At 51.8% G+C, this 26,633-nt stretch overlaps 1 protein-coding gene across 1 annotated transcript in view; it reads left to right on the top strand.

Moving 5' to 3' along the window:
- Positions 1–26,633, top strand: part of LOC137522011 (serine/threonine-protein phosphatase 2A 65 kDa regulatory subunit A alpha isoform) — a 348,262-nt gene that overhangs the window by 304,087 nt on the left and 17,542 nt on the right. The window contains exon 13 of the mRNA XM_068242028.1: positions 4,918–5,060. Coding sequence (XP_068098129.1) covers positions 4,918–5,060 — 143 coding nt within the window. The remainder of the gene's footprint in view (positions 1–4,917; positions 5,061–26,633) is intronic.

The raw sequence follows: 26,633 nt of genomic DNA, 5'->3' as shown, positions 1-26,633 counted from the left end.
TTCCTTTGGCTTCCCCTGGATGAAAGCCACCCTTTTGGTGTGTTAATTAGCATCTAAGTGGGATCAGCTAGAACAACCTTTGACATATTACACCAGGATTCTGACTAGGGTTTCACACTTCTGTGTCACTGGCCAGGAAAGGGACTCTGTGTCACTGGCCAGGAAAGGGACTCTGGCATCTAGTATCCACTACTGCCCCCTGTATAAGGCCTCATTACCGTTTTTTTGGTCACTTAACTGTCATTGAACTATCTCAGCCTGATCATAGAGGCTGGAAAACCGTAATCACCTTCACTCCCAAGAACGTGCGCACAAGCACAGCACCACTACAAACCATTACACAAAGATTGCCGCTGAGAGGACTAACATTTATGTCCTGGAGGTCTCAACTAGTAAAAACAATGATTTGCTCACCTGACATTATCACTAAAGCTCTTTGCAGTTGTTTGCAGTGCGGTAAACGCAACATTCACACCACCCTTACACTACCTTATCGCCATGTACGCATAATTCAGTGTCAGGGATGGGTTTGCTTTCACTCAGAAGAGAAGGAAAAGACATCTGTTGTATGTTTAAACAGAAAGTGACATTCTGCTCTGCTTTGCGGAACGATACAGAATCGCTAATCATCTCGACATTCGTATCATTCATGACATATATATCTATACATTTTCTGGGATCAAGCCCAAGCCCCCCCCCCCCTTTTCCTCCCTAGTGATGGCCCCCACACATCAAATTTTTGGTTCACGAACTTTGAGTGCATATTTCCGCAAAAGTTTGCGAACATTCGAATCTGGTTAACTGCCATAAACTTCAATGGGCAGGCGAATTTTAAAACCTGTAGAGACTGTGTATGGCCATAAAAGTGATGGAAAACTTATTACAAGGGGCCTCACACCTGGACGGGGGCATGCCGGAGATGGGTCCCACCAAAAATTACGTGTAGTTGATGCAGAGTCATGTTTTCATCTCTAAAGGGCAGAAATCCCAGTACATTCCTAAATTTGTGCATGTAAGTGCTTTAAATTGTCCGGCATGTGTACATGGCGATAAGGTAGTGTAAGGGTAGTGTAAATGCCGCGTTTACCGCACCGCAAACAACTGCAAAGAGCTTTAGTGATAATGTCAGGTGAGCAAATCATTGTTTTTACTAGTTGACACCTCCAGGACATAAATTTTAGTCCTCTCGGTGGCAGTCTTTGTGTAGTGGTTTGTAGTGGTGCTGAGTAGTGCTGTGCTTGTGCGCACGTTCTTGGAAGTGCAGGCGATTGCGGTTTTCCAGCCTCTATGATCAGGCTGAGATAGTTCAATGACAGTTAAGTGACCAAAAAAACGGTAATGAGGCCTTATACAGGGGGCAGTAGTGGATAGTAGATGCCAGTAGTGGTGTGAAGGATTATTGGGTTATGGTTGATGTACTACTAGGACCAGCAATCCTGTCTCCAACAGCTAATGTGTGCACTGGCCACAGAAGAACAATACAATAGCAAGAAAAACAATGTATCGGCCCTAAGAAGGGCTTAGCTGTGTCAGGACAGCAAGAATCTGCACTGAGGACACAGAACACAGGCCTACCTAACTCTCTCCCTGTCACAACACACTGTCCCTCATCTGCCCAGCACAGAAGCCAAACACAGACTGCAAATTGGCTTCTGTGCTGGCTTTTTGACAGGTGAGGGGGCGGTCCAGGTGGGAGCAATAGTTGATTGGCTGCCATGTGTCTGCTGACTCTGGGGTGAGGGGTCAAAGTTTGGCTCCATTATAATTTAAAGGGGGCGGGTCGAACACACCATGTGTGGCAAGTTGTAGTGTATTAGGGTTAGGGCCCTTTTACACTTAATCAGTTGCTCTCAGTTAAAATGGAAAGAAAACTGATTTTCAAAGTAAGTCCCATGTTTTCCTATGGCACCTTTCACACTTAACGCGTTTTAACTGAAATCTTCTTCCCAATGCACTGCTATGGAAAAATGCGTACTAACGCACACTAACTGATTAAGTGTAAAAGGGGCCTAAGGGTGATAGTGTCTTAGGGATTCTCTGTTACCTTCATAGCAGTGAGAGTGTGGCAGCTGGCCGACGCGGGTGTGTGGCTGCATTATGTGTGGCTGCTGGATATGTGGCCAGTGGTTGCTTCTCCATAGCAGTGACAGCGTGGCAGCTGGCAGACATGGGTGTGTGACTGCTGGATATGTGGCCAGTGGTTGCTTCTCCATAGCAGTGAGAGCGTGGCAGCTGGCAGACATGAGTGTGTGACTGCTGGATATGTGGCCGGTGAGAGTGTAGCAACTGGCAGACATGGGTGTGTGACTGCTGGATATGTGGCCGGTGACAGCGTGGCAGCTGGCAGACATGGGTGTGTGACTGCTGGATATGTGGCCGGTGACAGCGTGGCAGCTGGCAGACATGGGTGTGTAACTGCTGGATATGTGGCCGGTGACAGCGTGGCAGCTGGCAGACATGGGTGTGTAACTGCTGGATATGTGGCCGGTGACAGCGTGGCAGCTAGCAGACATGGATGTGTGGCTGCTGGATATGTGGCCAGTGACAGCGTGGCAGCTGGAAGACATGGGTGTGTGACTGCTGGATATGTGGCAGCTGGCAGACATGGGTGTGTGACTGCTGGATATGTGGCCGGTGACAGCGTGGCAGCTGGCAGACATGGGTGTGTGACTGCTGGATATGTGGCCAGTGACAGCGTGGCAGCTGGAAGACATGGGTGTGTGACTGCTGGATATGTGGCCGGTGACAGCGTGGCAGCTGGCAGACATGAGGGTGTGACTGCTGGATATGTGGCCGGTAACAGTGTGGCAGCTGGCAGACATGGATGTGTGACTGCTGGATATGTGGCCGGTGACAGCGTGGCAGCTGGCAGACATGGGTGTGTGACTACTGGATATGTGGCCGGTGGCAGCTGGCAGACATGGGTGTGTAACTGCTGGATATGTGGCCGGTGGCAGCTGGCAGACATGGGTGTGTGACTGCTGGATATGTGGCCGGTGGCAGCTGGCAGACATGGATGTGTGACTGCTGGATATGTGGCCGGTGACAGCGTGGCAGCTGGCAGACATGGGTGTGTGACTACTGGATATGTGGCCGGTGGCAGCTGGCAGACATGGGTGTGTAACTGCTGGATATGTGGCCGGTGGCAGCTGGCAGACATGGGTGTGTGACTGCTGGATATGTGGCCGGTGGCAGCTGGCAGACATGGGTGTGTGACTGCTGGATATGTGGCCGGTGGCAGCTGGCAGACATGGGTGTGTAACTGCTGGATATGTGGTCCGTGACAGCGTGGCAGCTGGCAGACATGAGGGTGTGACTGCTGGATATGTGGCCGGTGACAGCGTGGCAGCTGGCAGACATGGGTGTGTGACTGCTGGATATGTGGCCGGTGGCAGCTGGCAGACATGGGTGTGTAACTGCTGGATATGTGGCCGGTGAAAGCGTGGCAGCTGGCAGACATGGGTGTGTAACTGCTATATATGTGGTCCGTTACAGCGTGGCAGCTGGCAGACATGGGTGTGTGACTGCTTGATATGTGGCCGGTGACAGCGTGGCAGCTGGCAGACATGGGTGTGTGACTGCTGGATATGTGGCCGGTGACAGCGTGGCAGCTGGCAGACATGGGTGTGTAACTGCTGGATATGTGGCCGGTGACAGCGTGGCAGCTGGCAGACATGGGTGTGTAACTGCTGGATATGTGGTCCGTGACAGCGTGGCAGCTGGCAGACATGAGGGTGTGACTGCTTGATATGTGGCCGGTGACAGCGTGGCAGCTGGCAGACATGGGTGTGTGACTGCTGGATATGTGGCCGGTGACAGCGTGGCAGCTGGCAGACATGGGTGTGTAACTGCTTGATATGTGGCCGGTGACAGCGTGGCAGCTGGCAGACATGGGTGTGTAACTGCTGGATATGTGGCCGGTGACAGCGTGGCAGCTGGCAGACATGGGTGTGTAACTGCTGGATATGTGGCCGGTGACAGCGTGGCAGCTGGCAGACATGGGTGTGTAACTGCTGGATATGTGGTCCGTGACAGCGTGGCAGCTGGCAGACATGAGGGTGTGACTGCTTGATATGTGGCCGGTGACAGCGTGGCAGCTGGCAGACATGGGTGTGTGACTGCTGGATATGTGGCCGGTGACAGCGTGGCATCTGGCAGACATGGGTGTGTGACTGCTGGATATGTGGCCGGTGACAGCGTGGCAGCTGGCAGACATGGGTGTGTGACTGCTGGATATGTGGCCGGTGGCAGCTGGCAGACATGGGTGTGTGGCTACTGGATATGTGGCCGGTGACAGCGTGGCAGCTGGCAGACATGGGTGTGTGACTGCTGGATATGTGGCCGGTGGCAGCTGGCAGACATGGGTGTGTGACTGCTGGATATGTGGCCGGTGACAGCGTGGCAGCTGGAAGACATGGGTGTGTGACTACTGGATATGTGGCCGGTGACAGCGTGGCAGCTGGCAGACATGGGTGTGTAACTGCTGGATATGTGGCCGGTGACAGCGTGGCAGCTGGCAGACATGGGTGTGACTGCTGGATATGTGGCCGGTGACAGCTGGCAGACATGGGTGTGTAACTGCTGGATATGTGGCCGGTGACAGCGTGGCAGCTGGCAGACATGGGTGTGTGACTACTGGATATGTGGCCGGTGACAGCGTGGCAGCTGGCAGACATGGGTGTGTGACTGCTGGATATGTGGCCGGTGACAGCGTGGCAGCTGGCAGACATGGGTGTGTGACTGCTGGATATGTGGCCGGTGACAGCGTGGCAGCTGGAAGACATGGGTGTGTGACTACTGGATATGTGGCCGGTGACAGCGTGGCAGCTGGCAGACATGGGTGTGTGACTGCTGGATATGTGGCCGATGACAGCGTGGCAGCTGCTCTTACCTGATGGTCATGCTTGTGTCTTCCAGGTCCTCTCGGAGGTGTGTGGGCAGGACATCACCACCAAGCACATGCTGCCCACTGTAGTGCGGATGGCGGGGGATGCCGTGGCCAACGTGCGCTTTAATGTTGCCAAATCTCTGCAGAAGATCGGCCCTACGCTGGACAACAGGTAACTCTCCATGTCATCCATCCATCCAATCTACATTCCATTTACAATATTCATTTATAGATTGTTTACTCAGTGTTCTTGTGTTGCCCATCGTGACATCTCTCCTCACTCTGATATACATTGTGACATTCATCTCTAGTCCTGTCAGGTGCGGCTCTGCTGAATATAATTCTCCCAGAATGTCTGGGGAGGGGAGGCGGGATTCCACATAACTAATCAGCCTGGACTAAGCATCACTGAAAGGGCCGGGCTACACACCAATATATAGATATACAAAGTGTTTCTAATGCTTAAACCAGGAGAATTACTGTAAAAGTGGCTATCCTGAATAACTATACATTCTACTACATGTCACTACAGGGCCTCTTTACTGCATTCTGCTATATGTCACTACAGGGTCCCTTTACTGCTGTAAAGTTGGGGTTCGCAGCCAGCACGCAGTACACAGTTTGTATAAAAACAAAGTCCGTTTATTTAACCAGCAGGGAATTAAACAGCTTGACATCAGCAGTAAAAGGAAAATAACAGGAAGCTTACTTCAGCTTTGGTAAAGGTAAAGTCCAGTTTGTTCAGAGACAGCAAGTCTCCAACAGGACCAAACCACACATAATTCACAGTCCAGTGTGTGGCCTGGCCTTCAGCAAGCTTTCAGCAATCTTATTTGCAATACTCTAGAGACAAGAGTTTCAGTAGCCAGCATGCTACTCCTCCAAACACCTTCCCTGACTGCCTGTCAGAGCAGCCCTTATGAATCTCATTATCTGAGCTGAACAGCCCAGAGGAAAACAGGTGTGGCCCGAGGTGGGATGGGAAGGCCCGCCCATCCTTCCCTCCCATCCCAGGAGTCCGGCCCTGAAAAGAAAAAAAAAACACACAGGCAGCAATTGCTTGCTGCCTAAAAACCCGGGCTCCTTTCCACGGACCACACGTGCTTAAAGGGACCAGAGTCCAAACAGCGGGGAAACATATCTCCCGTCCAGCACCCAGCCTTGATGACCTCTACATATCCCCCCCCTCTGCCTCAACCCCGAGGAGGAGGTGGAGGCACTTTGACCCACCATGCAATGAACTCGGGAAAGAGCATCAGCGTTCTGATGCTCTTTTCCAGGCCTGTGTTCCACCAAAAAGTTGAACTCCTGGAGAGAGAGAGAAACCACCGGGACACTCTGGCATTCGTACCCCTATTCTGTTTCATCCAATACAGAGGTGCATGGTCGGAAATGAGCCTGAACTTCCTGCCCAGCAAATAGTAGCGCAGGGAGTCCAGAGCCCATTTTATGGCCAGGCATTCTCTCTCCACAACCGCATAGTTTTTCTCAGCCGCTGTCATCTTCCTACTGAGAAAAACTACTGGATGTTCCTCACCATCAATCACCTGGGAGAGCACCGCCCCCAATCCCACATCTGAGGCATCTGTCTGCACCACAAACTCTCGGGTGAAATCTGGGGCTACCAGGACAGGATTTTGGCACAATGCCAACTTTAACTCCATAAACGCTTTGTCGGTTTCCCCAGTCCATTGGATCATTACTGACTTATGGCCCTTCGTCAAATCAGTCAAGGGGGCTGCCAGGGTGGAAAAATTGGGGATGAAGCGTCTGTAGTACCCCACTATGCCTAAGAAAGCACGAACCTGCTTCTTACTGACGGGGCGGGGCCATTCCTGGATTGCCTCAACCTTGTTCACTTGGGGTTTCACCAACCCCTTTCCGACAATGTACCCCAAGTACTTCGCCTCTTCCATACCTAGGGCACATTTCTCGGGGTTCACTGTGAAACCCCCTTTTCTCAACGCATCCAGGACTGCTTGTACCTTCGGCAAGTGGGACTCCCAGTCTGAGCTGAAAATGACAATGTCATCCAAATAGACTGACGCATATCTCTGATGGGGACGCAGCAACCTGTCCATGACTCTCTGGAAGGTGGCGGGGGCAGTCTGCAACCCAAAAGGCATCCGCTTGTATTGGAAATGCCCCTCGGGTGTGGAAAATGCAGTTTTTTCCCGAGCTTCCTTGGCCAAGGGTATTTGCCAATACCCCTTGGTCAGATCTAATGTGGAAATGTAACGAGCAGGGCCTAACCTTTCAATCAGCTCGTCTACCCGGGGCATCGGATATCCATCAAACTTGGACACATCGTTCAATTTCCGGAAATCATTGCAGAACCGCCAAGTTCCGTTGGGCTTGGGTACCAACACTATTGGGCTCGACCAATCACTCTGTGATTCCTCAATGATATCCAGCTCTAACATCCGTTTTACCTCTTCCGACACGGCCTTCCTGCGGGCCTCCGGAATTCCATAGGGCTTGATGAAAACTTTTGTCCTGGGCTCAGTTATAATGTTATGCTCGATCAAATGGGTGAGACCCGGCAAATCTGAAAATATCCCCCTGTTTCTCTGGAGAAACTCCTTCACCTGTTGAACCTGCGGCTTAGACAGGGTGGGAGCTATTTTCACACTCTCGATGCTGACCTGGGGCACCACACTCACACCCACCATAACCGGATCGGTCTCTCTCTCTTTCCAGAGCTTCAACAAATTCACATGATATAGTTGAAACGGTTTCCGTTTCCCAGGCTGATGTACCTTATAGTTCACATCTCCTATTTTTTCGATAATTTCGAATGGTCCTTGCCACCTAGCCAAAAATTTACTTTCCACGGTGGGAATTAACACCGCCACTCTGTCTCCTATCTGGAACTGCCTGACCTTTGCTGAACGGTTATATACGCGTCTCTGCGCTTCTTGGGCTGCCATTAGGTGTTCCTTGACCAGGGGCATTACCTTAGCAATGCGTTCTTGCATCTGGGAAATATGTTCCACCACGCTTATATGGGGACTGGACTCCCTTTCCCAGGTCTCTTTTACCAGGTCAAGCAACCCCCTAGGTCTGCGCCCATACACCAATTCAAATGGGGAAAAACCGGTGGAGGCCTGGGGTACCTCCCGGACAGCAAACATTACAGCAGGTATCAAACAATCCCAATCCTTTCCGTCTTTTTGTACTACTCTTTTTAACATCATTTTCAGAGTTTTGTTAAACCGCTCAACCAGTCCATCTGTCTGGGGATGGTAGACAGAAGTTCTCATCTGTTGGATTTTGAACAATTTACATAAATCAGCCATAACTTTAGACATGAAAGGAGTCCCCTGGTCCGTAAGGATTTCCCTGGGAAAACCCGTCCAAGTAAACATATTGAATAACTCACGGGCGATGGCTTTGGACGTTGGTTTCCTCAAAGGGAATGCCTCAGGGTAACGGGTGGCATAATCGAGCACTACCAGGATATATTGGTGCCCCCTTGCAGATTTTACCAAGGGTCCCACGATATCCATAGCAATGCGCTCGAATGGAACCTCTATTATTGGCAAGGGCACCAAAGGGTTTCGAAAACGGGACATTGGCGCGGTTAACTGACAGGTTGGGCAGGAAGCGCAAAAGTTCTTTACATCGGCCTTTAAACCCGGCCAATAAAACCTGTCAGCAATCCGCGCCTCCGTTTTCTCAGCCCCCAGGTGGCCTCCCAATGCTTCGTTGTGCGCCAAATCTAGTACCATCCTCCGAAAAGTTTGAGGAACCAGCAGCTGTTCTACCACCTCGTCTCTTACTTTTGAGACTCGATACAGTAGATCTCCATGTACTGAAAAATGGGGAAATCTCTCATCAGCCCCAGGCTCCTGGGACACTCCATTCATTACGGTTACCTGCTCTCTAGCGTGGGACAGCGTTGGATCTCGCATCTGTGCAGTAATAAATGTCCCTTTTGATACATCCAGATCGGGGAGCATAGATTGGGGAGAAGATTCCTCATCATCCTCGCCCAACATAATTTGTAATGGGGAATTTCCCCCCCCCCCCCCCCCCCCTCAGAAACCTGCTCAGGGTCCCGAACTGGATGTTCGAACATCCTTTTATCAACTTGCGCCAATACATTATCATTTTTTAATAACATATTTTCTTTCAAACCTTGACCATCAATCTCTATTGGAGAGGGAGTAGGGGCTAAAACATCTCTAACAGAAGTCCCTCTTACCCTCTCCAAAAGTTCCCAAAACAGTGGAAAGTCTCTTCCCAAAATCACTTTACACATTAGGTTCCTTACCACTCCAACGGCATGAGTGATTGTCCCACAGTCAGTCGCCATTAGTACGGGAACCACCGGATAAGTCTTTGTGTCTCCATGGATGCATACCACCTTCAGTGGCTTTAGTCCAGAAATAATTTTCGTTTTAATTAGATCAGCGTGCACCATGGTCACCATACTGCCTGAGTCCAGTAAGGCTTTCGTAGGTACCTGGTTCACACTGATAGTGCAAACAACGTTTTCCTGGCACCCCGCCAGGCACACATCATAAGCAAAATATGAAACCCTCCGCAGTACATCACACTGCATGGGCTCCTCCTGTAGTGGACACTGGGCTCTGGTATGGCCCCACGCAGAACATCGCCAACACTGGATAGCACCTCCCCTCCTAGGTGCAGCAACAACAGGTGGCAGCCCATGAGTGGCTCCTGGGGGCCCTTCCCTGTTACTGGAGGTGTTGGTTCCAGGGTTACATGCAGCACCCTTTCCAAAGGAAGAGAACCTAGCCACACGGGATGAGGTGGGGCCCGCCTGACCCTTTGGGGATAGCAGATCCTCCACGGCAGTGTATCTCTCTACCATCTCCACCAGCTGCTCCGCTGTTTTGGGGTCCCCATGACTGACCCACCGTTGTAGGTTCACTGGTAGGGCACGCAGAAACCGATCCAACACAAATCGCTCCACCATCTGGGGACCGGTGAGGACCTCTGGTTGTAGCCATTTTGTCGCCAGTTGAACTAGGTCATGCATCTGGGACCTGGCTGGCCGATCCAACAGGTATTTCCAACTGTACACCCGCTGGGCCCGAACCGCTGTTACACCTAGCCGGGCCAGGATCTCCGCCTTTAACCGATCATAGTCCAGAGCGTCTGCAGGGGTGAGGTCGTAGTAGGCCTTTTGGGGTTCTCCTGTCAGGAACGGTGCAAGGAGTCCAGCCCATCTGTCTCTCGACCATCCTTCGCGCTCTGCAGTCCTCTCAAAGGTCTTAAAGGGAATGTCCAAGCAAAATTAAAAAATGAGTTTTACTTACCTGGGGCTTCTACCAGCCCCATGCAGCCATCCTGTGCCCTCGTAGTCACTCACTGCCGCTCCACTCCCCCTCTGGCAGCTTGCCGACCTGGGAGGTCGGCGGGATGCATTGCGTACATTTTTACGCATTCTCGCTAGTGCAGGAACATTAACACATACAATTTTACGCGTTAGTGGTTTAATGCGTAAAAATGTACGCATAGAACCAGTAATGCGTAAAATTATGTGTTAATGTTCCTGCACTAGCGAGAATGCGTAAAAATGTACGCAATGCGTCCCGCCGACCTCCGAGGTCGGCAAGCTGCCAGCGGGGGACTGGAGCAGCAGTGAGTGACTACGAGGGCACAGAATGGCTGCATGGGGCTGGTAGAAGCAGAACTAGCTGGTGGTGGGGGACTGGAGCAGCAGTGAGTGACTACGAGTGCACAGGATGGCTGCATGGGGCTGGTAGAAGCAGAACTAGCTGGTGGCGGGGTACTGGAGCAGCAGTGAGTGACTGCGAGGGCACAGGATGGCTGCATGGGGCTGGTAGAAGCAGAACTAGCTGGTGGCGGGGGACTGGAGCAGCAGTGAGTGACTGCGAGGGCACAGGATGGCTGCAGGGGGCTGGTAGAAGCAGAACTAGCTGGTGGCAGGGGACTGGAGCAGCAGTGAGTGACTACGAGGGCACAGGATGGCTGCATGGGGCTGGTAGAAGCAGAACTAGCTGGTGGCGGGGGACTGGAGCAGCAGTGAGTGACTACGAGGGCACAGGATGGCTGCATGGGGCTGGTAGAAGCCTCAGGTAAGTGAAACTCATTTTTTTATTTTGCTTGAACCTTCCCTTTAAGAAAGGCTTCCACATCATCGGTGGGCGTCAACTTCTGCAGAAAGTGACTGGCTCTTACGATCGCTTGGTTGCTAGGGGCAACTCCGGCTGCCTCTCGCCCTTGGGCCATCTGCCGCACCGCCTCAAGTAGCATTTTAGCTTGTGCTTCTGAGGCCTCTCGTAGGGCTTCTGTGACTTGCTGTTGTGCTGCAGCTTGTGCCTCTGTGGCCCGCTGTTGAGTCGCTGCTTGTGCCTCTGCAGGTCTCCCGTAGGGCTTCTATAGCTTGCTGTTGTGCTGCAGCTTGTGCCTCTGCGGCCCGCTGTTGAGTCGCTGCTTGTGCCTCTGCGGTCTCCCGTAGGGCTTCTATAGCTTGCTGATGTGCCGCAGCTTGTGCCTCTGTGGCTTGCTGTTGGGTCACCATGCTCGCCTGCTGGGCCACCATACTCTGCTGCAGCTGTAAAGTTGCCAAGGCCAACTGCTTCACCACTTCCTCCATGATGCACACAAGAAGACTGGCCCTTTAAATGTCACTTTTTAAACGGAACTTTTTTTTTTTTTCTTCTCGCCAGTGCTGCGCTGCCCGCATCCGAGCACCAGTTGTAAAGTTGGGGTTCGCAGCCAGCACGCAGTACACAGTTTGTATAAAAACAAAGTCCGTTTATTTAACCAGCAGGGAATTAAACAGCTTGACATCAGCAGTAAAAGGAAAATAACAGGAAGCTTACTTCAGCTTTGGTAAAGGTAAAGTCCAGTTTGTTCAGAGACAGCAAGTCTCCAACAGGACCAAACCACACATAATTCACAGTCCAGTGTGTGGCCTGGCCTTCAGCAAGCTTTCAGCAATCTTATTTGCAATACTCTAGAGACAAGAGTTTCAGTAGCCAGCATGCTACTCCTCCAAACACCTTCCCTGACTGCCTGTCAGAGCAGCCCTTATGAATCTCATTATCTGAGCTGAACAGCCCAGAGGAAAACAGGTGTGGCCCGAGGTGGGATGGGAAGGCCCGCCCATCCTTCCCTCCCATCCCAGGAGTCCGGCCCTGAAAAGAAAAAAAAAACACACAGGCAGCAATTGCTTGCTGCCTAAAAACCCGGGCTCCTTTCCACGGACCACACGTGCTTAAAGGGACCAGAGTCCAAACAGCGGGGAAACATATCTCCCGTCCAGCACCCAGCCTTGATGACCTCTACACTGCATTCTGCTATATGTCACTACAGGGCCTCGTTACTGCATTCTGCTATATGTCACTAGAGATGTCGCGAACCTCTGATTTTCGGTTCACGAACCCTGTTTGCGAACCTCCGCGAAAGGTTCGGTTCGCGAAAAAGTTCACGAACCGCAATAGACTTCAGTGGGAAGGCGAACTTTGAAAAATAGAAAACATTCTGACGGCTGGAAAAATGATAGAAAACATATTTCGAGGGCTCTAATACCTGGAGGCAGACATGATTGAGTGAAATACACATCAAAAGTCCCAGGCAAAAATCTAGTTTTCACATAAGCCCCTATTTTAGGCCACCCTTCACCCTCCACCCTTCTACCTATTCCCTCCTACCGGAGGGAGGAGGGGGAGGAGGGTCTCATCTGCCAGGGAATTCCAGTATTTCAAAAACCAGCTTACATACCGTTACTAGTGGCTGGAAGGTGTAATGGTTAAGGGCTCTGCCTCTGACGCAGGAGACCAGGGTTCGAATCTCATCTCTGCCTGTTCAGTAAGCCAGCACCTATTCAGTAGGAGACCTTAGGCAAGTCTCCCTAACACTGCTACTGCCTATAGAGCATGCCCTAGTGGCTGCAGCTCTGGTGCTTTGAGTCCACCAGGAGAAAAGCGCGATATAAATGTTACCGTATTTTTCGGACTATAAGACGCACTTTTTCTCCCCCAAAAGTGGGGAGAAAAAGTTACTGCGTCTTATAGTCCGAATGCAACAATGTATCTATCCGGGCGCTTGTGTTCACGTGTTCCTGTGCGCCTGTGTGAATCTCCCAGCTTGTCCCCAGAGCAGCAGCAGCAGCGGGATCAATGTTAACATCTACCTGGCCGATGATCTGGAATGTCCATCTTTTCCCCCGGCAGCAGCGCAATCAGTGTTACCATCTCCCCAGGCCGATAGCAGCAGCCGCTGCAATGTCCATCTTTCAGCTTGTCCTCGGAGCTGCATCAGCGCAATCAATGTTACCATCTCCCCGGGCCGATAGCAGCAGCCGCTGCAATGTCCTTCTTCTAGCGTGTCCCCCGGCAGCAGTGCGAACAGTTTTAACATCTCCCCGGGTGGCATGGCAGTAATCAATGTAAGATCGGTAATGCAGGTCCGCTCTGGCTTTGTCCCTGCATCAGCCCCGTGTCAGCTATTCCGGGCAGAGAGGAACATCTTTAGCCACGATGGTCGCAGTGTCCATCAGAGGCCACCATACTGCCTTGCTTATTGGTTCATCCTATGACCCCGGCGCACGTGCGCCGCAGGTCATAAGAGGGTGCCAATTATAGATCATTGCAGCGGTTGCTGCTATGCCACACAGGAACACCACATCGCTCTGCTGCAGCCCTCCCAGGAACCTCTCATGATGGGTGAGACCTTAATTTAATTGCAGTGGTTAGTGTAGCTAGCTTGGGGCGTAGGGAAGCAGAGGTTTGTGTAGTGTTGTGTAGCTGGGTGGGGGAGGACATCAGTGGTTAGTGTAGTGTAGTTGGGGGCATCAGGGGTTAGAGTAGTGTAGTGTAGTTGGGGGCATCAGGGGTTAGTGTAGTGTAGTTGGGGGCATCAGGGGTTAGAGTAGTTGGTGGGGGCAGCAGAGTTTAGCATAGTTTAACTTAGATAGAGACACCTTGGGGGAGTTTAAAGTTCTATAGGACACTCCTGGACCATGGATGCACCTAGATTTAGTTTTTTTTTTCCTGGTTTTTGCCCTCTAAATCTAGGTGCGTCTTATAGTCCGGAGCGTCTTATAGTCCGAAAAATACGGTATTTGTCTTTGTCTTGACTGAGTGCCCCCTAGTGGCTGCAGCTCTGGTGCTTTGAGTCTGCCAGGAGAAAAGTGTGATATAAATGTTATTTGTCTTGTCTAATTTTTCTCTTGCATTTAACATAAATGGTACATGCTAGGCTACTTTCAGCTACTTTCAGCTACTTTCAGCTAGTAGTGTTGGTGGTATAATGGATATGTTAGTTACCTACCATACACTGAGACCTGGGTTCAAATCCCTGTCACGGTATGTAAGCTGGTTTTTGAAATATTGGAATTCCGTAGGAGATGAGACCCTCCTCCCTCCGGTAGGAGGGAATAGGTAGAAGGGTAGAAGGGAGGAGGGTCCCACAAGAGGCTAATTAAAATCTCCCTAGCAGAGTGTGTAGCAGCTGTCCCTTAAATAATTAGTGTAGGCAGACAAGTAAGTCAAATGGTATAAGGACCTTGCATGGAGGAGGGAGGGGGGCAGGCCTCCTGCATTGAGAGCAGTGTGTTTGGCAACAATGTGTCTGCTGACTGTGATGTAGAGGGTCAAAGTTTTTCTAAATAGAGCATTATGGGGCAAATCGAACTTCCGCAAAAGTTCGCGAACCACCGTAGTTCGCCGGCGAACCGTTCGCGACATCTCTATATGTCACTACAGGGCCTCTTTACTGCATCCTGCTATATGTCACTACAGGGCCTCTTGCTGCATCCTGCTATTTGCCACTACAGGGCCTCTTTACTGCATTCTGCTATATGTCACTACAGGGCCTCTTTACTGCATTCTGCTATATGTCACTACAGGGCCTCTTTACTGCATCCTGCTATATGTCACTACAGGGCCTCTTTACTGCATCCTGCTATTTGCCACTACAGGACCTCTTTACTGCATTCTGCTATATGTCACTACAGGGCCCCTTTACTGCATCCTGCTATTTGCCACTACAGGGCCTCTTTACTGCATTCTGCTATATGTCACTACAGGGCCTCTTTACTGCATTCTGCTATATGTCACTACAGGGCCTCTTTACTGCATTCTGCTATATGTCACTACAGGGCCTCTTTACTGCATTCTACTATATGTCACTACAGGGCCTCTTTACTGCATTCTACTATGTCACTGCAGGGCCTCTTTACTGCATTCGGCTATATGCCACTACAGGGCCTCTTTACTGCATCCTGCTATATGTCACTACAGGGCCTCTTTACTGCATCCTGCTATATGTCACTGCAGGGTCTCTTTACTGCATTCTGCTATATGTCACTAGAGGGCCTCTTTACTGCATTCTACTATATGTCACTACAGGGCCTCTTTACTGCATTCTACTATGTCACTGCAGGGCCTCTTTACTGCATTCGGCTATATGTCGCTACAGGGCCTCTTTACTGCATTCTACTATGTCACTACAGGACCTCTTTACTGCATTCCGCTATATGTCACTACAGGGCCTCTTTACTGCATTCTGCTATATGTCAATACAGGGCCTCTATACTGCATTCTGCTATATGTCACTACAGGGCCTCTTTACTGCATTCTACTATATGTCACTACAGGGCCTCTTTACTGCATTCTGCTATGTGTCACTACAGGACCTATTTACTGCATTCTGCTATATGTCACTACAGGACCTATTTACTGCATTCTGCTATATGTCACTACAGGACCTATTTACTGCATTCTACTACATGTCACTACAGGGCCTCTTTACTACATTCTGCTATATGTCACTACAGGGCCTCTTTACTGCATTCTACTATATGTCACTACAGGGCCTCTTTACTGCATTCTGCTATGTGTCACTACAGGACCTATTTACTGCATTCTGCTATATGTCACTACAGGGCCTCTTTACTGCATTCTACTATGTCACTACAGGGCCTCTTTACTGCATTCCGCTATATGTCACTACAGGGCCTCTTTACTGCATTCTACTATGTCACTACAGGGCCTCTTTACTGCATGCTGCTATATGTCACTACAGGGCCTCTTTACTGCATTCCGCTATATGTCACTACAGGGCCTCTTTACTGCATTCTACTATGTCACTACAGGGCCTATTTACTGCATTCTACTACATGTCACTACAGGGCCTCTTTACTGCATTCTGCTATATGTCACTACAGGGCCTCTTTACTGCATTCTACTATGTCACTACAGGGCCTCTTTACTACATTCCGCTATATGTCACTACAGGGCCTCTTTACTGCATTCTACTATGTCACTACAGGGCCTCTTTACTACATTCCGCTATATGTCACTACAGGGCCTCTTTACTGCATTCTACTATGTCACTACAGGGCCTCTTTACTGCATGCTGCTATATGTCACTACAGGGCCTCTTTACTGCATTCTACTATGTCACTACAGGGCCTCTTTACTGCATTCTACTATGTCACTACAGGGCCTCTTTACTGCATTCCGCTATATGTCACTAAAGGGCCTCTTTACTGCATTCTACTATGTCACTACAGGGCCTCTTTACTGCATTCCGCTATATGTCACTACAGGGCCTCTTTACTGCATTCTGCTATATGTGCTCCCCAGCCTGTACCAAGATGGCCGCCGGAGCTGGCTGCGGCTGCGCAGTCCGCATAGCTGCGAGTGCGGCTGCACAGCTCTAAGGCCAACCCCTCGATCACGTAACAGTAGCGTGGATCGAGGGGTTGGCCTTAATGCTGCGCAGCCGCACTAGCGGCTATGCGGACTGCGCAGCCGCGGCCAGCTCCGGCGGCCATCTTGGTACAGGCTGGGGAGCCCGACCCGGGCCGCGCGGTCGGGGACCGTTCGGGGGGCTGTTCGGCGGCGGGGACCAGGCGGAACGGCACGGAGGGCGCGGACGGCGTCCTCCGTGCCTTACAAGCTTTACAAGCTGATCCAGGTAGCTAACTTTTTTTTATTTTTTTTTACTGTACTTGGCCTCATAAGTCCTTTAACTTCCTGAGCGGTATGGACGAGCTCAGCTCGTCCATCACCGCCGGAGGCTGCCGCTCAGGCCCTGCTGGGCCGATTTTCCTCAAATAAAAAGCAGCACACGCAGCCGGCACTTTGCCAGCCGCGTGTGCTGCCTGATCGCCGCCGCTCTGTGACGATCCGCCGCGAGCAGCGGCGAAAAGGGTCCCCCCAGCCGCCCGAGCCCTGCGCAGCCGGACCAATCAGTTCCGGCCAGCGCTAAGGGCTGGATCGGAGGCGGCTGACGTCAGGACGTCGGCTGACGTCCATGACGTCACTCCGCTCGTCGCCATGGCGACGAGGAAAGCCAAACAAGGAAGGCTGCTCATTGCAGCCTTCCTTGTTACTTATGCTTGCCGGAGGCGATCAGAAGAACGCCTCCGGAGCGCCCTCTAGTGGGCTTTCATGCAGCCAACTTTCAGTTGGCTGCATGAAATAGATTTTTTTTTATTAAAAAAAACCCCTCCCCCAGCCTCCCTGGCGATCTCAATAGAACGCCGGGGAGGTTAAAGAAAATCTGTAAAATAAAAACCTCCTCTGGGGGATACTTACCTCGGGAGGGGGAACCCTCTGGGGGATACTTACCTCGGGAGGGGGAACCCTCTGGGGGATACTTACCTCGGGTGGGGGAAGCCTCTGGGGGATACTTACCTCGGGTGGGGGAAGCCTCTGGGGGATACTTACCTCGGGAGGGGGAAGCCTCTGGGGTATACTTACCTCGGGAGGGGGAAGCCTCTGGGGGATACTTACCTCGGGAGGGGGAAGCCTCTGAGGGATACTTACCTCGGGAGGAGGAAGCCTCTGGGGGATACTTACCTCGGGAGGGGGAAGCCTCTAGGGGATACTTACCTCGGGAGGGGGAAGCCTCTGGGGGATACTTACCTCGGGAGGGGGAAGCCTCTGGGGGATACTTACCTCGGGAGGGGAAGCCTCTGGGGGATACTTACCTCGGGGTGGGGGAAGCCTCTGGGGGATACTTACCTCGGGGGGGGGGGGGGAAGCCTCTGGGGGATACTTACCTCAGGGGGGGAAGCCTCTGGGGGATACTTACCTCGGGAGGGGGAAGCCTCTGGGGGATACTTACCTCGGGAGGGAAAAGCCTCTGGGGGATACTTTGTGAAGTGCAGTGTAGTTGGTGGTGGCAGCAGAGGTTGGCGAAGTGTAGTGTAGTTGGTGGTGGCAGCAGGGGTTAGTGAAGTGTAGGGTGGTTAGTGGTGGCAGCAGGAGTTAGTGAAGTGTAGTGTAGTCGGTGGTGGCAGCAGGGGTTGGTGTAGTGTAGTTGGTGACATCAGGGGTTAGTGAAGTGTAGTGTAGTTGGTGGCAGCAGGGGTTAGTGAAGTGTAGTGTAGTTAGTGGTGGCAGCAGGGTTGGTGAAGTGTAGTGTAGTTGGTTGTGGCAGTAGGGGTTAGTGAAGTGTAATGTTGTTGGTGGTGGAAGCAGGGGTTAGTGAAGTGTAATGTAGTTGGTGGTGGCAGCAGAGGTTAGTGAAGTGTAGTGTAGTTGGTGGTGGAAGCAGGGGTTAGTGAAGTGTAATGTAGTTGGTGGTGGCAGCAGGGGTTGGTGTAGTGTAGTGTAGTTGGTAGCGGCAGCAGGGGTTAGTGAAGTGTAGTGTAGTTGGAGTGGGCAGCAGGTATTAATGAAGTGTAGTGTAGTTAGTGGTGGCAGCAGAGGTTAGTGAAGTGTAGTGTAGTTGGTGGTGGCAGCAGGGGTTAGTGAAGTGTAGCGTAGTTGATGGTGGCAGAAGGGGTTAGTGAAGTGTAATGTAGTTGGTGGTGGCAGCAGGGGTTGGTAAAGTGTAGTGTAGTAGGTTGTGGCAGCAGAGGTTGGTGAAGTGTAGTGAAGTTGGTGACAGCAGGGGTTAGTGAAGTGTAGTGTAGCTGGTGGTGCCAGCAGAGGTTGGTGAAGTGTAGTGTAGTAGGTGGCATCAGGGGTTAGTGAAGTGTAGTGTAGTTAGTGGTGGCAGCAGGGTTGGTGAAGTGTAGTTGGTGACATCAGGGGTTAGTGAAGTGTAGTGTAGTTGGTGGTGGCAGCAGGGGTTAGTGAAGTGTAGTGTAGTTGGGGGATACTTACCTCGGGAGGGGGACGCCTCTGGGGGATACTTACCTCGGGAGGGAAAAGCCTCTGGGGTATACTTACCTCGGGAGGGGGAAGCCTCTGCGGGATACTTACCTCGGGAGGGGGAAGCCTCTGGGGGATACTTACCTCGGGAGGGGAAGCCTCTGGAGTATACTTACCTCGGGAGTAGGAAGCCTTTGGGGTATACTTACCTCGGGAGGGGAAGCCTCTGGGGTATACTTACCTCGGGAGGAGGAAGCCTCTGGGGGATACTTACCTCGGGTGGGGGAAGCCTCTGGGGGATACTTACCTCGGGTGGGGGAAGCCTCTGGGGATACTTACCTCGGGAGGGGGAAGCCTCTGGGGGATACTCACCTCGGGAGGGGGAAGCCTCTGGAGGAAACTTACCCCGGGTGGGTGAAGCCTCTGGGGGATACTTACCTCGGGTGGGGGAAGCCTCTGGGGGATACTTACCTCGGCAGGGGGAAGCCTCTGGGGGATACTTACCTCGGGTGGGTGAAGCCTCTGGGGGATACTTACCTCGGCAGGGGGAAGCCTCTGGGGTATACTTACCTCGGGAGGAGGAAGCCTCTGGGGGATACTTACCTCGGGAGGGGGAAGCCTCTGGGGGATACTTACCTCGGGTGGGGAAAGCCTCTGGGGGATACTTACCTCGGGAGGGGGAACCCTCTGGGGGATACTTACCTCGGGAGGGGGAAGCCTCTGGGGGATACTTATCTCGGGAGGGAAAAGCCTCTGGGGGATACTTTGTGAAGTGCAGTGTAGTTGGTGGTGGCAGCAGAGGTTGGCGAAGTGTAGTGTAGTTGGTGGTGGCAGCAGGGGTTAGTGAAGTGTAGGGTGGTTAGTGGTGGCAGCAGGAGTTAGTGAAGTGTAGTGTAGTCGGTGGTGGCAGCAGGGGTTGGTGTAGTGTAGTTGGTGACATCAGGGGTTAGTGAAGTGTAGTATAGTTGGTGGTGGAAGTAGGGGTTAGTGAAGTGTAGTTGGTGGCAGCAGGGGTTAGTGAAGTGTAGTGTAGTTGGTGGCAGCAGGGGTTAGTGAAGTGTAGTGTAGTTAGTGGTGGCAGCAGGGTTGGTGAAGTGTAGTGTAGTTGGTTGTGGCAGCAGGGGTTAGTGAAGTGTAATGTTGTTGGTGGTGGAAGCAGGGGTTAGTGAAGTGTAATGTAGTTGGTGGTGGCAGCAGAGGTTAGTGAAGTGTAGTGTAGTTGGTGGTGGAAGCAGGGGTTAGTGAAGTGTAGTGTAGTTGGTGGTGGAAGCAGGGGTTAGTGAAGTGTAGTGCAGTTGGTGGTGGAAGCAGGGGTTAGTGAAGTGTAGTGTAGTTGGTGGTGGAAGCAGGGGTTAGTGAAGTGTAATGTAGTTGGTGGTGGCAGCAGGGGTTGGTGTAGTGTACTGTAGTTGGTAGTGGCAGCAGGGGTTAGTGAAGTGTAGCGTAGTTGATGGTGGCAGCAGGGGTTGGTGTAGTGTAGTGTAGTTGGTAGTGGCAGCAGGGGTTAGTGAAGTGTAGTGTAGTTGGTGTGGGCAGCAGGTATTAATGAAGTGTAGTGTAGTTAGTGGTGGCAGCAGAGGTTAGTGAAGTGTAGTGTAGTTGGTGGTGGCAGCAGGGGTTAGTGAAGTGTAGCGTAGTTGATGGTGGCAGAAGGGGTTAGTGAAGTGTAATGTAGTTGGTGGTGGCAGCAGGGGTTGGTAAAGTGTAGTGTAGTAGGTAGTGGCAGCAGAGGTTGGTGAAGTGTAGTGAAGTTGGTGGCAGCAGGGGTTAGTGAAGTGTAGTGTAGTTGGTGGTGGCAGCAGGGGTTAGTGTAGTATAGTGTAGTTGGTGGTGCCAACTGAGGTTGGTGAAGTGTAGTGTAGTAGGTGGCATCAGGGGTTAGTGAAGTGTAGTGTAGTTAGTGGTGGCAGCACGGTTGGTGAACTGTAGTTGGTGACATCAGGGGTTAGTGAAGTGTAGTGTAGTTGGTGGTTGCAGCAGGGGTTAGTGAAGTGTAGTGTAGTTGGGGGATACTTACCTCGGGAGGGGGACGCCTCTGGGGGATACTTACCTCGGGAGGGAAAAGCCTCTGGGGTATACTTACCTCGGGAGGGGGAAGCCTCTGAAGGATACTTACCTTGGGAGGGGGAAGCCTCTGGGGGATACTTACGTCGGGAGGGGAAGCCTCTGGGGGATACTTACTTCGGGAGGGGGAAGCCTCTGAGGGATACTTACCTCGGGAGGGGGAAGCCTCTGGGGGATACTTACCTCGGGAGGGGAAGCCTCTGGAGTATACTTACCTCGGGAGTAGGAAGCCTTTGGGGTATACTTACCTCGGGAGGGGAAGCCTCTGGGGGATACTTTGTGAAGTGCAGTGTAGTTGGTGGAGTGTAGTGTAGTTGGTGATGGAAGCAGGGGTTAGTGAAGTGTAGTGTGGTTAGTGGTGGCAGCAGGAGTTAGTGAAGTGTAGTGTAGTCGGTGGTGGCAGCAGGGGTTGGTGTAGTGTAGTTGGTGGTGGTGACAGCAGAGGTTAGTGAAGTGTAGTGTAGTTGGTGGTGGCAGCAGGGGTTGGTGTAGTGTAGTTGGTGACAGCAGGGGTTAGTGACGTGTAGTGTTGTTGTTGGTGGCAGCAGGGGTTAGTGAAGTGTAGTTGGTGTGGGCAGCAGGGGTTAGTGAAGTGTAGTGTAGTTGGTGGCAGCAGGGGTTAGTGAAGTGTAGTGTAGTTAGTGGTGGCAGCAGGGTTGGTGAAGTGTAGTGTAGTTGGTTGTGGCAGCATTGGTTAGTTAAGTGTAATGTAGTTGGTGGTGGAAGCAGGGGTTAGTGAAGTGTAATGTAGTTGGTGGTGGCAGCAGAGGTTAGTGAAGTGTAGTGTAGTTGGTGGTGGAAGCAGGGGTTAGTGAAGTGTAGTGTAGTTGGTGGTGGAAGCAGGGGTTAGTGAAGTGTAGTGTAGTTGGTGGTGGAAGCAGGGGTTAGTGAAGTGTAGTGTAGTTAGTGGTGGCAGCAGATGTTAGTGAAGTGTAGTGTAGTTGGTGGTGGCAGCAGGGGTTAGTGAAGTGTAGTGTAGTTGGTGTGGGCAGCAGGTATTAATGAAGTGTAGTGTAGTTGGTGGTGGCAGCAGGGGTTAGTGAAGTGTAGCGTAGTTAATGGTGGCAGCAGGGGTTAGTGAAGTGTAATGTAGTTGGTGGTGGCAGCAGGGGTTGGTGAAGTGTAGTGTAGTAGGTAGCGGCAGCAGAGGTTGGTGAAGTGTAGTGAAGTTGGTGGCAGCAGGGGTTAGTGAAGTGTAGTGTAGTTGGTGGTGGCAGCAGGGGTTAGTGAAGTGTAGTGTAGTTGGTGGTGCCAGCAGAGGTTGGTGAAGTGTAGTGTAGTAGGTGGCATCAGGGGTTAGTGAAGTGTAGTGTAGTTAGTGGTGGCAGCAGGGTTGGTGAAGTGTAGTTGGTGACATCAGGGGTTAGTGAAGTGTAGTGTAGTTGGTGGTGGCAGCAGGGGTTAGTGAAGTGCAGTGTAGTTGGGGGATACTTACCTCGGGAGGGGGAAGCCTCTGGGGAATACTTACCGCTAGTAGGTAGCGGCAGCAGAGGTTGGTGAAGTGTAGTGAAGTTGGTGGCAACAGGGGTTAGTGAAGTGTAGTGTAGGTGGTGGCAGCAGGGGTTAGTGAAGTGTAGTGTAGTTGGTGGTGCCAGCAGAGGTTGGTGAAGTGTAGAGTAGTAGGTGGCATCAGGAGTTAGTGAAGTGTAGTGTAGTTGGTGGTGCCAGCAGAGGTTGGTGAAGTGTAGTGTAGTAGGTGGCATCAGGGGTTAGTGAAGTGTAGTGTAGTTAGTGGTGGCAGCAGAGGTTGGTGAAGTGTAGTGAAGTTGGTGGCAGCAGGGGTTAGTGAAGTGTAGTGTAGTTGGTGGTGGCAGCAGGGGTTAGTGAAGTGTAGTGTAGTTGGTGGTGCCAGCAGAGGTTGGTGAAGTGTAGTGTAGTAGGCGGCATCAGGGGTTAGTGAAGTGTAGTGTAGTTGGTGGTGGCAGCAGGGGTTAGTGAAGTGTAGTGTAGTTGGTGGTGGCAGCAGGGGTTAGTGAAGTGCAGTGTAGTTGGTGGTTGCAGCAGAGGTTGGTGAAGTGTAGTGTAGTTGGTGGCAGCAGGGGTTAGTGAAGTGTAGCGTAGTTGTTGGTGGCAGCAGGGGTTAGTGAAGTGTAGTGTAGCTGGTGGTGGCAGCAGAGGTTGGTGAAGTGTAGTGTAGTTGGTGGTGGAAGCAGGGGTTAGTGAAGTGCAGTGTAGTTGGTGGTGGCAGTAGAGGTTGGTGAAGTGTAATTGGAGGGGTAAGCATAGTATAGTGTAGGGTTGGTGAAGTGTAGTTGGTGACATCAGGGGTTAGTGAAGTGCAGTGTAGTTGGTGGTGGCAGCAGAGGTTGGTGAAGTGTAGTGAAGTTGGTGGCAACAGGGGTTAGTGAAGTGTAGTGTAGATGGTGGCAGCAGGTCTTAGTGAAGTGTAGTGTAGTTGGTGGTGCCAGCAGAGGTTGGTGAAGTGTAGTGTAGTAGGTGGCATCAGGGGTTAGTGAAGTGTAGTGTAGTTGGTGGTGCCAGCAGAGGTTGGTGAAGCGTAGTGTAGTAGGTGGCATCAGGGGTTAGTGAAGTGTAGTGTAGTTAGTGGTGGCAGCAGAGGTTGGTGAAGTGTAGTGAAGTTGGTGGCAGGAAGGGTTAGTGAAGTGTAGTGTAGTTGGTGGTGGCAGCAGGGGTTAGTGAAGTGTAGTGTAGTTGGTGGTGCCAGCAGATGTTGGTGAAGTGTAGTGTAGTAGGTGGCATCAGGGGTTAGTGAAGTGTAGTGTAGTTGGTGGTGGCAGCAGGGGTTAGTGAAGTGTAGTGTAGTTGGTGGTGGCAGCAGGGGTTAGTGAAGTGCAGTGTAGTTGGTGGTTGCAGCAGAGGTTGGTGAAGTGTAGTGTAGTTGGTGGCAGCAGGGGTTAGTGAAGTGTAGCGTAGTTGGTGGTGGCAGCAGGGGTTAGTGAAGTGTAGTGTAGCTGGTGGTGGCAGCAGAGGTTGGTGAAGTGTAGTGTAGTTGGTGGTGGAAGCAAGGGTTAGTGAAGTGTAGTGTAGTTGGTGGCAGCAGGGGTTAGTGAAGTGTAGTGTAGTTGGTGGTGGCAGCAGGGGTTAGTGAAGTGCAGTGTAGTTGGTGGTGGCAGTAGAGGTTGGTGAAGTGTAGTTGGAGGGGTAAGCATAGTGTAGTGTAGGGTTGGTGAAGTGTAGTTGGTGACATCAGGGGTTAGTGAAGTGTAGTGTAGTTGGTGGTGGCAGCAGGGGTTAGTGAAGTGCAGTGTAGTTGGTGGTGGCAGCAGAGGTTGGTGAAGTGCAGTGTAGTTGGTGGTGGCAGCAGAGGTTGGTGAAGTGTAGTGAAGTTGGTGGCAGCAGGGGTTAGTGAAGTGTAGCATAGGTGGTGGTGGCAGCAGGGGTTAGTGAAGTGTAGTGTAGTTGGTGGTGGCAGCAGGGGTTAGTGAAGTGTAGTGTAGTTGGTGGTGGCAGCAGGGGTTAGTGAAGTGCAGTGTAGTTGGTGGTGGCAGCAGAGGTTGGTGAAGTGTAGTGTAGTTGGTGGCAGCAGGGGTTAGTGAAGTGTAGCATAGGTGGTGGTGGCAGCAGGGGTTAGTGAAGTGTAGTGTAGTTGGTGGTGGCAGCAGGGGTTAGTGAAGTGTAGTGTAGTTGGTGGTGGCAGCAGGGGTTAGTGAAGTGCAGTGTAGTTGGTGGTGGCAGCAGAGGTTGGTGAAGTGTAGTGTAGTTGGTGGCAGCAGGGGTTAGTGAAGTGTAGCATAGGTGGTGGTGGCAGCAGGGGTTAGTGAAGTGTAGTGTAGTTGGTGGTGGCAGCAGAGGTTGGTGAAGTGTAGTGTAGTTGGTGGTGGAAGCAGGGGTTAGTGAAGTGTAGTGTAGTTGGTGGCAGCAGGGGTTAGTGAAGTGTAGTGTAGTTGGTGGTGGCAGCAGGGGTAAGTGTAGTGTAGTTGGTGGTGCCAGCAGAGGTTGGTGAAGTGTAGTGTAGTTGGTGGCATCAGGGGTTAGTGAAGTGTAGTGAGGTTAGTGGTGGCAGCAGGGTTTGTGAAGTGTAGTTGGTGGCAGCAGGGGTTAGTGAAATAAAGTGTAGTTGGTGGTGGCAGCAGGGGTTAGTGAAGTGTAGTGTAGTTGGTGGTGGCAGCAGGGGTTAGTGAAGTGCAGTGTAGTTGGTGGTTGCAGCAGAGGTTGGTGAAGTGTAGTGTAGTTGGTGGCAGCAGGGGTTAGTGAAGTGTAGCGTAGTTGGTGGTGGCAGCAGGGGTTAGTGAAGTGTAGTGTAGCTGGTGGTGGCAGCAGAGGTTGGTGAAGTGTAGTGAGGTTAGTGGTGGCAGCAGGGTTTAGTGAAGTGTAGTGTAGTTGGTGGCATCAGGGGTTAGTGAAGTGTAGTAAGGGTTAGTGGTGGCAGCAGGGTTGGTGAAGTGTAGTTGTTGGCAGCAGGGGTTAGTGACGTGTAGTGTTGTTGTTGGTGGCAGCAGGGGTTAGTGAAGTGTAGTGTAGTTGGTGTGGGCAGCAGGTATTAATGAAGTGTAGTGTAGTTGGTGGTGGCAGCAGGGGTTAGTGAAGTGCAGTGTAGTTGGTGGTGGCAGTAGAGGTTGGTGAAGTGTAGTGTAGTTGGTGGTGGAAGCAGGGTTTAGTGAAGTGTAGTGTAGTAGGTGGCATCAGGGGTTAGTGACGTGTAGTGTAGTTGGTGGTGCCAGCAGAGGTTGGTGAAGTGTAGTGAAGTAGGTGGCATTAGGGGTTAGTGAAGTGTAGTGTAGTTGGTGGTGGCAGCAGAGGTTGGTGAAGTGTAGTGTAGTTGGTGGTGGAAGCAGGGGTTAGTGAAGTGTAGTGTAGTTGGTGGCAGCAGGGGTTAGTGAAGTGTAGCGTAGTTGGTGGTGGCAGCAGGGGTTAGTGAAGTGTAGTGTAGCTGGTGGTGGCAGCAGAGGTTGGTGAAGTGTAGTGTAGTTGGTGGTGGAAGCAGGGGTTAGTGAAGTGTAGTGTAGTTGGTGGCAGCAGGGGTTAGTGAAGTGTAGTGTAGTTGGTGGTGGCAGCAGGGGTTAGTGAAGTGCAGTGTAGTTGGTGGTGGCAGTAGAGGTTGGTGAAGTGTAGTTGGAGGGGTAAACATAGTGTAGTGTAGGGTTGGTGAAGTGTAGTTGGTGACATCAGGGGTTAGTGAAGTGTAGTGTAGTTGGTGGTGGCAGCAGGGGTTAGTGAAGTGCAGTGTAGTTGGTGGTGGCAGCAGAGGTTGGTGAAGTGTAGTGTAGTTGGTGGCATCAGGGGTTAATGAAGTGTAGTGAGGTTAGTGGTGGCAGCAGGGGTTAGTGAAGTGTAGTGTAGGTGGTGGTGGCAGCAGGGGTTAGTGAAGTGTAGTGTAGTTGGTGGTGCCAGCAGAGGTTGGTGAAGTGTAGTGTAGTTGGTGGCATCAGGGGTTAGTGAAGTGTAGTGTAGTTGGTGGTGGCAGCAGGGGTTAGTGAAGTGTAGTGTAGTTGGGGGATACTTACCTCGGGAGGGGGAAGCCTCTGGGGAATACTTACCGCTAGTAGGTAGCGGCAGCAGAGGTTGGTGAAGTGTAGTGAAGTTGGTGGCAGCAGGGGTTAGTGAAGTGTAGTGTAGTTGGTGGTGGCAGCAGGGGTTAGTGAAGTGTAGTGTAGTTGGTGGTGCCAGCAGAGGTTGGTGAAGTGTAGTGTAGTAGGTGGCATCAGGGGTTAGTGACGTGTAGTGTA

Source organism: Hyperolius riggenbachi, chromosome 6 (genome assembly GCF_040937935.1).
Source record: "Hyperolius riggenbachi isolate aHypRig1 chromosome 6, aHypRig1.pri, whole genome shotgun sequence".
NCBI classification, from domain to species: Eukaryota; Metazoa; Chordata; class Amphibia; order Anura; family Hyperoliidae; genus Hyperolius; species Hyperolius riggenbachi.
Note: the sequence above shows the minus strand (reverse complement) of the source record. Positions and strands in the feature narration are given on the sequence as shown.